General features: G+C 42.2%; 1 protein-coding gene across 1 annotated transcript in view; it reads right to left on the reverse strand.

The window, feature by feature from the left end:
• The window catches only part of SEPTIN14 (septin 14), a 27,088-nt gene extending 19,101 nt beyond the window's left edge, over positions 1 to 7,987 (reverse strand). The window contains exon 1 of the mRNA XM_032264721.1: positions 7,453 to 7,987. Within this exon, the coding sequence (XP_032120612.1) occupies positions 7,453 to 7,473 (21 nt within the window). The 5' untranslated portion in view covers positions 7,474 to 7,987. The remainder of the gene's footprint in view (positions 1 to 7,452) is intronic.
• Positions 7,988 to 12,771: the final 4,784 nt, after the last annotated feature.

Here is a 12,771-nt window from a genome sequence, read left to right on the forward strand (position 1 = left end):
CAGTGAGCTGAGATTGCACCGTTGCACTCTATCCTGGTTGACAAGATGGAAACTCTGTCTAAAAAAAAAAAAAAAAAAAAAAATCCATGGACAAATCCAGGGCTGTAATATTATAGCACAGACATTCAAAATTGTGTAAACTTTAATATCTAAAAATAAAAGTTTCTCCAGTAAGGACCAGACAACTGCTAGAGTAGATTTAAGCCTAACGTAAATGTGTGGGGTCATATTAGTGAGAAAGCTGGAAAAGACATCCTCCAGTGTTGGGGGGAGTCCCTTAGTCCCCCCGCTTTCTTTCTGTGTCCTGACCAAAAATCTCAGAGTGCCTTGGCCTCTCTGTGACCCAGCCAGCTGCAGAGTTTTCCCAGCAGGCTTGAACCAAAGCTGGGACCTTGGACATTCACAGCCACTAATCAAGGTATCCAGATTGTTCCCAAAACACTGCAAGAAACTGGTCCCAGCCCTAAGCCAAAGTCCTTAAACCCTCATAAAAACTCCATAACCTGTACTTTGGCAAGCCGAGGCAGGAGGATTGCTTGAGGCTAGGAGCACAAGAGCAGCCTGGGCAACATAGTTAGACCTTGTCTCTTCAAAAAAAATTTTTAATTAGCCAGGTTTAGGGCCAAGCGCAATGGCTCATGCCTGTAATCCCAGCACTTCGCGAGGCCAAGGTGAGTAGATCACCTAAGGTCAGGAGTTCAAGACCAGCCAGGCCAACATGGTGAAACCCTGCCTCTGCTAAAAATACAAAAATTAGCCAAGTGTGGTGGTGGGTGCCCATAATTTCAGCTACTCGGGAGGCTGAGGCTGGAGAATCACTTGAATCCTGGAGAAGGAGGTTGCAATGACCCAAGGTCATGCATTGTACTCCAGCCTGGGCATCGAGGGCAAAACTCCATCTAAAAATAAAAAAATTAGCCAAGCGTGGTGGCAGCACCTGTAGCCCCAGCTACTCGGGTGGCTAAGGTGCGAGGATCACTTGAGCCCAGGAAGCTGAGGCTACGGTGAGCCAGAATCTGATGAAAAACAAAAACAAACGCACAAAAACCAAGCAACAGCAACGACAGAAACTCCACAGTGTGAACAAAGTGGCCTCCTCGCTGAACACAGCTAGGTAGAACGCCTGTTTTCTCCCGCTGTCCGTCACGAGCACTGCCACAACACTCTGTGAGCTCCCTCAGAAATGCCTTAGACTGATCACCCTCGCATTTTAGTACTCCAGCCTGTGAATTCCAACCAGTCCCATCTCAGAACCGTTTGGGGCACTACCCTATGGGAATTCCCCTGCTGCCACTTTGGGGGCGGCTCCAGCCGGACTTGAAGCTGACATAACATAGTGATGGTAAATCATTAACATAAAGAAATGGAAACTTTTGGCTGGCTGGGCACGGTGCCTCATGCCTGTAATCCTAACAAACACTTTGGGAGGCCGAGGCAGGTGGATCAGCTGAGGTTAGGAGTTCGAGACCAGCTTGGCCAACATGATGTAACCCCATCTCTACTAAAAATACAAAAACTAGCTGGGGGTGGTGGCTCGCACCTGTAATGAGCTACTCAGGAGGCTGAGGCTGGAGAATTGCTTGAACCCAGGAGGTTAAGGTGTCAGTGAGTGAGATTGTGCGTCGGCAACATAGCTGCATTCCAGCTTGGGTGACAGAGAGAGACTCTGTCTCAAAAAAGAAAAGAAAGAAAGAAATGGAAACTTCCTATGTCAATAATTCCTCAGATGTTCAGATTTAAGGGGAAAGGCATTCATTGCAAGAAGAACTGACCAACTTGATAGAAAAGACAGCCACGTGCAGTGGCTCACTCCTGTAATCCCAGCACTTGGGAAGGCCATGGCGGGCAGGTCACCTGAGGTCGGGAGTTGGAGACCAGCCTGACCAACAGGGTGAAAGCCCATCTCTACAAAAAATACAAAATTAGTTAATTAATTAATTAACTAATTAATTAATCCCAGCTAGTCCAGAGGCTGAGGCAGGAGAATCACTTGAACCCGAAAAGCAGAGGTTGCAGTGAGCCACGATAGTACCATTGCATTCCAGCCTAGGAAACAAGAGTGAAACTCCGTCTCAAAAAAAAAAAAAAAAAAAAAAAGAAAAGAGAAAAAGACAAGCAGGGCATGGAGACTCATGCCGGTGATCCCAGCACTTTGAAAAGCTGAGTCTAGCAGATCACTTGAGCCCAGGAGTTTCAGACCCACCCTGACAATATCACAAGTCCCCCATTTTTACAAAAAATTAAAAATTAACCAGGCATGCGGGCACGTGCCTGTGGTCCCAGTTACTTGAGGCTAATGTGGGAGTATCCCTTGAGCCAGGAAGGTCGAGGCTGCCATGAGACTTGTTCATGCCACTGCACTCTAAGAAAAAGACAGTAGCTACATACTCTTGCCTACCTCTTTATATAATGGTCTTTGTGAAAATTAGAGATTTTATATATCTGGAAAATGGCTAGACGATAACAGGTAACCACGAAATTAAGGGTGTGTATTCCTGACTATTGAATGTATTACTAATCAAGAACTTGAAGCAGCTCTTAATTTAACTAGAAATCTAATTTATTTCAACTACTTCGTGACATCTCAGATTAAGTACAAAGTATCTTTTCAGTTTGAACAATACATAGCAGAAATTGAGACTCCTTAGATAAAGGACACCCAACTTAGAACTTTTTCTCTCTAAAACTAAATAAAGTTGAAGGCTAAATAAAGTTGTCTTCAACTAAGTAAAGTTGAAAACAGCATGTTTTATTAGAGCTAAGTGCAGAAAAGAAACTGATAACATGACAATTTCCTTTATGTGTATATTGGCCCTCGAGTTTTACAAAAGAAGACATACTTTTAACCATTTTTTTTTTTTTTTGAGAAAGAGGGTCTTGCTCTGAGGCCCTGTCTGCAGTGTGGTGGCACAATCACGGCTCACTGCAGCCTCAGCCCCCCACGCTGAAGCGGTCCTCCCACGTCAGCCTCCTGAGTAGCCAGGACCACATGCTGTCATGGCCGGCTATTTTTGTTTTCTTTGTAGAGGCAGGGCCTCACTGTGTTGTTCAAGCTGGTCTCCAACTTCCAGGCTCAGGCAGTCCTCCCTCCTCAGCTTCCCAGAGTGCTGAGATTACAGGCATGAGCCACCATATTTGACCCTTCTAAATTTTTTATGAAAAATACTTTTAGACTTATGGAAGACTTGCATGAAGATCACAGAGAAAAAATTGAGGCATCATCATTTTCCCAAGACCTCACCTAGCAAGTAATAGAGTCGTGTTTGTGAAAGCAGGCAGCCTGAACCCACTGCCCATGCTTTTTCTTTTTCTTTTTTTTTTGAGACGGAGTTTGGAGTTTTGCTCTTGTTGCCCAGGCTTGAGTCCAATGGCGTGATCTCAGCTCACTGGAAACTCCGCCTCCCGGGTTCAAGCAATTCTCCTGCCTCAGCCTCCCGAGTAGCTAGGATTACAGGCACCTGCCACCACGCCTGGCTAATTTTGCATTTTTCGCTAGAGATGGGGTTTCACCATGTTGGCTAGGCTGTTCTCGAACTCCTAACCTCAGGTGATCCATCCACCTTGGCCTCCCAAATTGCTGTGATTACAGGCATGAGCCACCATGCCCGGCCCTGCCCATACTTTTAATCACAGAAAGTTCTGAACATTTTTCCCAAGGTCACAGACACTTAGCAAGTGAGAAAGCAAATATTCAAAAGCTGCTTCTACTGACAAGTCCTGTAACCTTTATATATACAAAAATTAAATTCCTTCTGTAAGGATAAAACTACAACATTGCACATTTTGGGTTTCACAGACATTCAACAGACTGATTTTCTGTGCGATCAAACTGAACTACAAAAAACTACTGAATAATTAGAAAAATGAAGCAAATAAACAGAGGCTCGTATCAGTTTTGAGATTTTGCTGAAACCATGGGGCTTAAGTGGCCTGTTGAAAGGAAGTCCTCATGTGTCCCAAGTTTAGGCTGGAAAGAATTATGCTTTTCTTAGCTGTTTTTGTATAAGAAGCAGTGCTGCCTGCAGGCTCTTGTATTCCGAATCCTCCCGGATAGGATCTGCAGCCAGGATCAAAAACGCCTTCTGTTTCACACCATCGGTGGTACTAGTCAAACATCAGTGGGATTATTTCACAGTATCATATAGTAAATTTTATTTTAAAAATACAGGCATCCCCTATTATCCACAGTTACTCTTTCTTCTTTTTCTTTACTTTTTTCCTTCCTTTCCTTCTTCCCTCCCTCCCTCCCTTCCTTCCTTCCCTCCCCTTCCCTTGTTTCTCTCTCCCCTCCCCTCCCCTCTCCCTTTCCCTCTCCCTCTCTTTCTTTTCTTTCAACAGGGACTTGATCTATTGCCCAGGTTGACATTATCTTGGCTCACGGTAGCCTTGAACTCCTGGGCTCAAGTGATCCTCCAACCTCAGCCTCCCAAGTAGCTGGGACTACAGGTGCACACCACCATGCCTGGTGGCTAATTTTTGTATTTGTTTTTTGTAGAGATGGGATCTCACTACATTGCCCAGGCTGGTGTTGAACTCCTGAGCTCAAGTGATCTTACTGTCTCCCCCTCCCAAGGTGCTGAATCACAGGCATGAGCCACAGAGCCCAGCACAGTTTCACTTTCCACAATTTCCCATAATCAACAGCAATCCAAAAACAGTAAATAAAAATTCTAGGAATACACAATGTACAAGTTTTAAATTGCATGTCATTCTAAGTACTATGATGAAATGTCAAGTTGACCGATTCCATCTCAGCCTGGATATGAATTATCCCACTATTTGCCTCACTTTATCTCAACATGTAGGCATCGCATTATCTCACATCATCATAAGAAGAGTGAGACAGTTCCATAAGATATTTTGAGGCCGGGTATGGTAGCTCAGGCCTGTAATCCCAGCACATTGGGAGGCCGAGGCAGGTGAAACACCTGAGGTTAGGAGTTCGAGACCAGCTTGGCCAACATGGTGAAACCTTGTCTCTACTAAAAATACATAAATTAGCCAGGTGTGGTAGTGAGCACCTGTAATCACAGCTACTTGGGAGGCTGAGGCAGGAGAATCGCTTGAACCCAGAAGGCAGAGGTTTCAGTGAGCTGAGATCACACCACTGTACTCCAGCCTGTTCAACAAGAGTAAAACTCTCTCTCTTTCTCAAAAAAAGATATTTTGAGAGACACAGACAACATTCACATAACTTTTAATACAGTGTATTTTTATAATTGTTCTATTTTATTATTAGTTACTATTGTTAGCTTCAGTCTTCATCTAAGAAACCAACAATAGTGACTAATAGGAAAAGAGAACTGCATCTCATTTATAAATAAAATTTATCATAGGTAAGTATGCATAGAATAAAGCATAGCAGGCCAGGCATGGTGGCTCACGCCTATAATCCCAGCATTTAGGGAGGCCGAGGCAGGCAGATCACGGGGTCAAGAGATCAAGACCATCCTGGTTAACATGGTGAAATCCCATTTCTACAAAAAATACAAACAAAAAAAGTTAGCCAGCTGTGGTGGCATACGCCTGTAATCCCAGCTACTTGAGAGGCCGAGGCAGGAGAATTGCCTGAACCCAGGAGGCGGAGGTTGCAGTGAGCTGAGATTGCGCCACTGCACTCCAGCCTGGGTGACAGAGTGAGACTCTATCCCAAAAAAAGTAAAAGGGAAAAGAAAAAAGCATAGTATATATCAGGCTCTGTATCATACATGGTTTCAGGCATCCACTGGGGGTCTTGGAACTTAGCCCCAAGGGGGCTACTCTATAGGCAAATGGTCATGATCTCAAAGGTTAATCAAGGTTGAAAGCTATCAAATATGAATTGTCTCCCTCTGCAATCAAAAAACTTATATGTTGAAGCCCTAACACCCTACCTCAGAATGTGACTTTAACTGAGATAAAGCTTTCATAAAGGTGACTAAAAAGTGAGACTGAGCAAGGTGCGGTGGCTCACACCTGTAATCCCAGCACTTTGGGAGGCCAAGGTAGGCAGATCACCTAGGATCAGGAGTTCAAGACCAGCCTGGCCAACGTGGTGAAACCCCATCTCTACTAAAAATACATAAATTAGCCAGGTGTGGTGGTGCGTGCCTGTAATCCAAGCTACTCAGGAGACTGAAGCAGGAGAATCACTTGAACCTGGGAGGCAGAGGTTGCAGTGAGCCGAGATCACGCCACGGTACTCCAGCCTGGGCATCAACAAAAAAAAGAAAAAAATGAGACTTTTACAGTAGAGCCCAATCCAAAGTGACTGGCGCCCCTAAAAGACAAAATGTGGACACCCAGGAGACACCAGGAGAAATGCCATGTGAGAGCACAGAGATAAGGCAAAGTCATCTGCTAGAAAGAAAAGAGGTTTCAGAAGAAAGCACATCTTCTGACATGTTGATCTTCTAGCTTCTGAGACTGTGAGAAAATACATTTCCTTTGGACCTCCTTGCTTTGGACTTCTAGCTTCTGAGACTGTGAGGAAATAAATTTCCTTTGTTTAAACCACCCAGTCTGTGGTATTTTGCTATGCTAGCCCTAACACACTAATGCAAATGCCTTAAATATTAACAGAAAAAAATAATTAGGATATATATATAACAAACTGCTCTGCTGTGTGTTCGTTCAAGACCAGCCTGGCCAACATGGCGAAACCCATCTCTATTAAAAATACAATAATTAGCTAGCCATGGTGGCGCAGACCTGTAATGCCACCTACTTGGGAGGCTGAGGCAGGAACCCAGGAGGCAGAGGTTGCAGTGAGCCAAGGTCACGCCACTGCACTGTAGCCTGGGAGACAGTAAGACTCCATCTCAAAAAATTAAAAAATAAAATAAAAACAAAAAAGATCCACAGATGCGTACCATTATGTTATAATTCTACAGTATTTCTTACAGTACCATGCTGTCCAGTTTTGTGGCCTAGGAGCAATAGACCATACTATAAAAGACTATAGCATAGCTGTGTAGTAGGCTATACCGTCTAGGTCTGTGTAGGTAAACTCTATGATGTTTGCATAATGATGAAATCACCTAAAGATACGTAACTGCTCTTGCATCCAAGTGCCTTCAAGTTGTGTTATTATCTCAAAATTAATATTACGTCATGAAAGGTTGGGACCAGGTACAATGGCTCACGCCTGTAATCCCAGCACTCTGGGAGAGCGAGGTGAGTGGATCACTTGAGCCCAGAAGTTTGAGTTCAGCCTGGGCAACATAGTGAAACCCCGTCCCTACAAAAAATACAAAAATCAGCCAAGCTTGGTAGCATGTTCCTGTGGGCCCAGTTACTTGGATGGCTGAGACGGGAAGATCGCTTGAGCCCAGGAAGTTGAGGCTGCATTGAGTTGTGATTGCACCACTGCTGTCCAGCCTGGGTGACAGAGGAAGACCTTGTCTCAAATATAGGGAAAAAAAAGAAAGAAAGAAAAAGAAAAGAAAGCTTGGTGAATTTATCATTACATACCTTACTGTCAAGGTTCTTCATTGTTAACAGATCAAGAGACTTCAGGGAATGTCCTGTGGGTGAAATGAAGTACAGACACACGTGGACACGAGAATCGTGGTAGTCAAACAAGGAACGTTTAATCTTCAGCTCTTCTTGAAGGTAAGCCTCAAATTGGGCATCTATGTAGTCAACTATTGGTTGGTGGCTAAAAAAATAATTTATACATTTAGCATAATGGATTAATAAAATCTAAAGCCTGCTTTTTGACCACTTAATAAACAGTTAACATGTATGCATGTATACAAAGCATATAGTGATAAAGTTTGCTATAGTGATAAAGAAAACATTCATAACATGTCCATACAAAGATATTAATTCCAAACAAATAATCAGGCTCATGCTTTACTCTACTCTGTGGTTATATAAAATGTAAACATAGAGGAAAGCTGGGTGCATCCAACAGGGGACTAGTATCCAGACTATACAAAGAACACAAGCAAATAAACAACAACAAATAATCCCATTAAAAAGTGGGCAAAGGACGTGAATAGACATTTTTCAGAAGACCAACATACAAAGGAACACCACGATGAGATATCATCTTACTCCAGTCAGAATGGCTATTGTTAAAAATATTAAAAATAAAACCGGCCAGGTCCAGTGCTTCATGCCTGTAATCCCAGCACTTTGGAAGGCCAAGGTGGGAGACTCCCTTGAGGCGAGCAGTTTGACACCAGCCTGGGCAACATAGCAAGACCCCATCTATACAAACAATGTTTAAAATTAGCCAGGCATGGTGACATGCTCCTGCAGTCCCAGTTACTCAAGAGGCTGAGGTGGGAGGATCGCTTGAGCTTGGGAGGTGGAAGCTGCAGTGAGCTAAGATTGTGCCACTGTGCTCTAGCCTGGGTGACAGAGTGAAACACTGTCTCAAAAAATAATAAAAGTAAATAAATAACACAATTTGGCAAGGATACAGAGAAATAGGGACCCTTAGACACTGTTGGTGAGAATGTAAATTAGTACAACCTGTATGGAAAATTTGTACAAATAAAGTTAAATAAAGAAATAAGGAAATAAGCTAAAACTAATAGAAACTATAATTTTTGCTATAATGGGTTAAATAAAAGACTTGTAAGAAAACCAATTATATACAAAAGTATTAATCTCGTAAGAAAAGAATATTACTTAGGAAAATGTTAAAATATGGAAGAAAGGGTATTACTTATACAAATTAGTGTATGGCAAAGGAAGGCAAATGCCCCGAAATAAGAAATCTTTTTTAATTTAATTAAGAAAACACTAACCTGGCTTCTTTGTTCATTTGATCACCATACCCCACTGTTTCCACAACAGTCAATTTCAACTGAACATTGCTTTCCTGAAGTTCATATGTCTGTATTTGAAGACCAACATTTGAGTAAAAATGTGAGGATTTGTTATCCTTCAAGTTAGTGTTAAACAATGTGTCAATCAGTGTTGATTTTCCAATTCCAGTTTCCCCTGCAATAGACAGAGATTAATTGTCATAGCGGCTTAAAGGGGCTAAGAAGAAGCCATGCTTTGAATTCCTACAGTGGTTTTTAAACTTAGAAAGCTGCTCATAAAAGTAGAGAGTAGAATACTGGCTACCAGAGGTTGGGGGAGCAGGGAGAGAGGAAATTTTGGTCAAAAGGTACAGTATGTTTTTTACTTTTTTTTTTTTTTTTTTTTTTTTGAGATAGAGTCTCACTCTGTCACCAGGCTGGAGTGCAGTGGCACAATCTCGGCTCACTACAACCTCTGCCTCCAGGGTTCAAGCAATTCTCCTGCCTCAGCCTCCTGAGTAGCTGGGACTACAGGTGCACGCCACCACGCCCAGATAATTTTTGTATTTTTAGTAGAGACGGGGTTTCACCATGTTGGCCAGGATGGTCTCGATCTCTTGACCTTGTGAGCCGCCCACCTCAGCCTCCCAAAGTGCTGGGATTACAGGCTTGAGCCACCGCGCCCGGCTTTTTTTTACTTTTATTTTAGTTTTGGGGGTACATGTGCAGGTTTGTTATATAGGTAAGCTTACCTCATGAGGATTTGTTGTACAGATTATGTTGTCATCGAGGTGCTAAGCATAGTACCCAATAGTTATTTTGTCTGATCCTCTCCTTCCTCCAAACCTGCTCCCTCAAGTAGCACCAGTGTCTATTATTCCTTTTTTTGTGTCCATGTGTTCTCATCATTTAGCTCCCACTTTGGCACATGTTCTCAGCCATAAGAAAGAATGAGATCATGTCCTTTGCAGGAACATGGATGGAGCTGGAGGCCATCATCCTTAGCAAACTAACAGAGCTCATTCCAGCACTATTCACAATAGCAAAGACATGGAGTCAACCTAAATGTTCATCAATAATAGACTGAATAGACAAAATGTGGTATATATGCACCATGGAATACTACATAGCTATGAAAAAGAACGAAGTCATGTCCTTTGCAGGAACATGGATGGAGCTAGAGGCCATCATCCCTAGCAAACTAACAGTTTCAAACAGAGAGGAGAAGTAAGTTTTGAAATCTACAGTACAGCATTGTGACTGTACTCAATGTATTGTATATTTCAAAATAAGAGAGTAAATTTCAAATGTCTTATCATTAAAAAATGATAGGTAAGCCAGGTAATAGATAAGTTAATTCACTTGATTGAATCATTCCACATGGTAAACATATATCAAAATATCACCTTGTATCCATACATGTATATAATTATAATTTTTCAATTAGGAATACTATTAATTTTAAAAATAAAAAAGGATAGTGTTGAAAGTGTACATGCTAGCCCTGATTCTCTCAGTCACTAACATAATGGAGAAAGAAAGTATACACTAAGCGGCTGGATGCGGTGGCTCACACCTGTAATTCCAGCACTTTGGGAGGCCAAAGCAGGCAGATCACAAGGTCAAGAGATCAAGACCATTCTGGCCAACATGGTGAAACGCCGTCTCTACTAAAAATACAAAAATTTGCTGGGCATGGTGACATGTGCCTGTAGTTCCAGCTACTTGGGAGGCTGAAGCAGGAGAATCACTTGAACCCAGAAGGCAGAAGTTATAGTGAGCAGAGATTATGCCACTGCATTGTAGCCTGGCAACAGAGCAAGACTTGGTCTCAAAAAAAAAAAAAAAAAGAAAGAAAGAAAACACAGTATACACTAAGCTACATCAGACTTTTAAGAGCACAGAAATGTTTCAATTTTTAAAAATTATTACAGGTCAAGTGTGGTGGCTCATGCCTGTAATCTCAGCACTTTGGGAAACTGAGGCAGGTGGACTGCTTGAGCCCAGGAGGTCGAGCCAACAGTGAGCCATGATTACACCATTGCACTCCAGCCTGGGCAAGAGTGGGACCCTGTCTCAAAAAAAAATTACATACTATGGCTAAGCTGAAAATCATTGTAAACGTGAAGATATATTTGAATTAATAGCATCAGTGTCACACTGCTTAAGATAAGTTGAAATGAACATTGGGAAAAATGAAGGAACAGTTCAAATGAAGTGTTTGACACTTACCCACACAGAGAATATTAAAAGTGAATCCTTGTCGGATAGATCTGTTCACCAACTGATTGGGCAAACATTCAAAACCAAAATGTCCAAACGTAGTTAAACAACGAATATTGTTTTCTTTTTGCTTAAATAAAAAAGTTTTTGTTAGAATAGAAAATGAAGTCATTTGAAAGGAAAAAGATTATAGTATATCAAGGAAATTAGAATTGATTATCATTTGATTATCATACCTCAGACAAGATGAAAATATATTAAGTACATTTGGGAAAATAGAAGTCTGTGTTCAAACACATAGATTTGGCTGTTATTTTTATAAATAAAGTGAATCTATCTCTCACCACACTTAAAGGGGCTCTGTTTCTAAATTTTAAAAGAAATAGCAGCCAGGCACAGTGGCTCATGCTTGCAATCCCAGCACTTTGGGAGGCTGAGATGGGCAGATTGCTTGGGGTCAGGAGTTCGAGACCAGCCTGGCCAGCATAGCGAAACCCCACCTCTACTAAAAATATCAAAATTAGCCAGGCATGGTGGTGCGCCCCTGTAGTCCCAGCTACTCAGGAGGCTGACACATGAAAATCACTTGAACCCAGGAAACAGAGGTTGCAATGAGCCAAGATCTCACCACTGTACTCCAGCCTGGGCAACAGAGTGAAACTCCGTCTCAAAAATTTTAAAAATTAAAGAAATAGGGAATTAAGGAAATACATCAAGAAACTCTAATGTATTACTCTGATATAATAAATTATTTATTCCATAAGAAAAAAGTAAAAGACATTAATATCCTTTCATTTTGCTCCAGCATATTAATATACTGAGAAAAATCCACACGTTAATCCAGATGCTTCTCAACTTATGATGAGGCTATGTCCCAAGAAACCTATCATAAATTGAACATAATGTAAGTCAAAAATGCGTTAAATACACCTAACATGCCGGGCGCGGTGGCTCAAGCCTGTAATCCCAGCACTTTGGGAGGCCAAGGCGGGTGGATCACGAGGTCAAGAGATCGAGACCATCCTGGTCAACATGGTGAAACCCCGTCTCTACTAAAAATACAAAAAATTAGCTGGGCATGGTGGCGCGTGCCTGTAATCCCAGCTACTCAGGAGGCTGAGGCAGGAGAATTGCCTGAACCCAGGAGGCGGAGGTTGCGGTGAGCCTAGAACGCGCCATTGCATTCCAGCCTGGGTAACAAGAGCAAAACTCCGTCTCAAAAAAAAATACACCTAACATAACTCAACATTATAGCTGAGTCTTGCCTGCCTTAAACGTGCTCAGAACACTTACATTAGCCTACAGTTGGGCAAAATCAACTAAGACAAAGCTTATGTTATAATAAAGTATTGAAAATCTCGGCCGGGCGCGGTGGCTCACGCCTGTAATCCCAGCACTTTGGGAGGCCGAGGCGGGTGGATCAGCTGGGCACAGTGGCGCGTGCCTGTAATCCCAGCTACTCAGGAGGCTGAGGCAGGAGAATTGCCTGAACCCAGGAGGCGGAGGTTGCGGTGAGCCGAGATCGCGCCATTGCACTCCAGGCTGGGTAACGAGAGCGAAACTCCGTCTCAAAAAAAAAAAAAAAAAAAGAAAAAAAAAAAGAAAATCTCATGCAATTTATAAAATAATGTGAAAAAAAGCACTATCACAGGCTCAAAATTTTAAGGTAAATGATTGTCAGCTGCAGACCCTCCACATATGTGAGGAAACCAAAATCAATTTGAAATTTTTAAAACATCAAATGATTTTTGACTTCAAATTTGTTATATGCCCTCTGAGGACTTGTGTTATATTGAAGAAATCTACT

The sequence above is a fragment of the Sapajus apella genome, unplaced genomic scaffold, assembly GCF_009761245.1.
Source record: "Sapajus apella isolate SASKATOON/1434 unplaced genomic scaffold, GSC_monkey_1.0 scaffold146, whole genome shotgun sequence".
Taxonomy (NCBI): domain Eukaryota; kingdom Metazoa; phylum Chordata; class Mammalia; order Primates; family Cebidae; genus Sapajus; species Sapajus apella.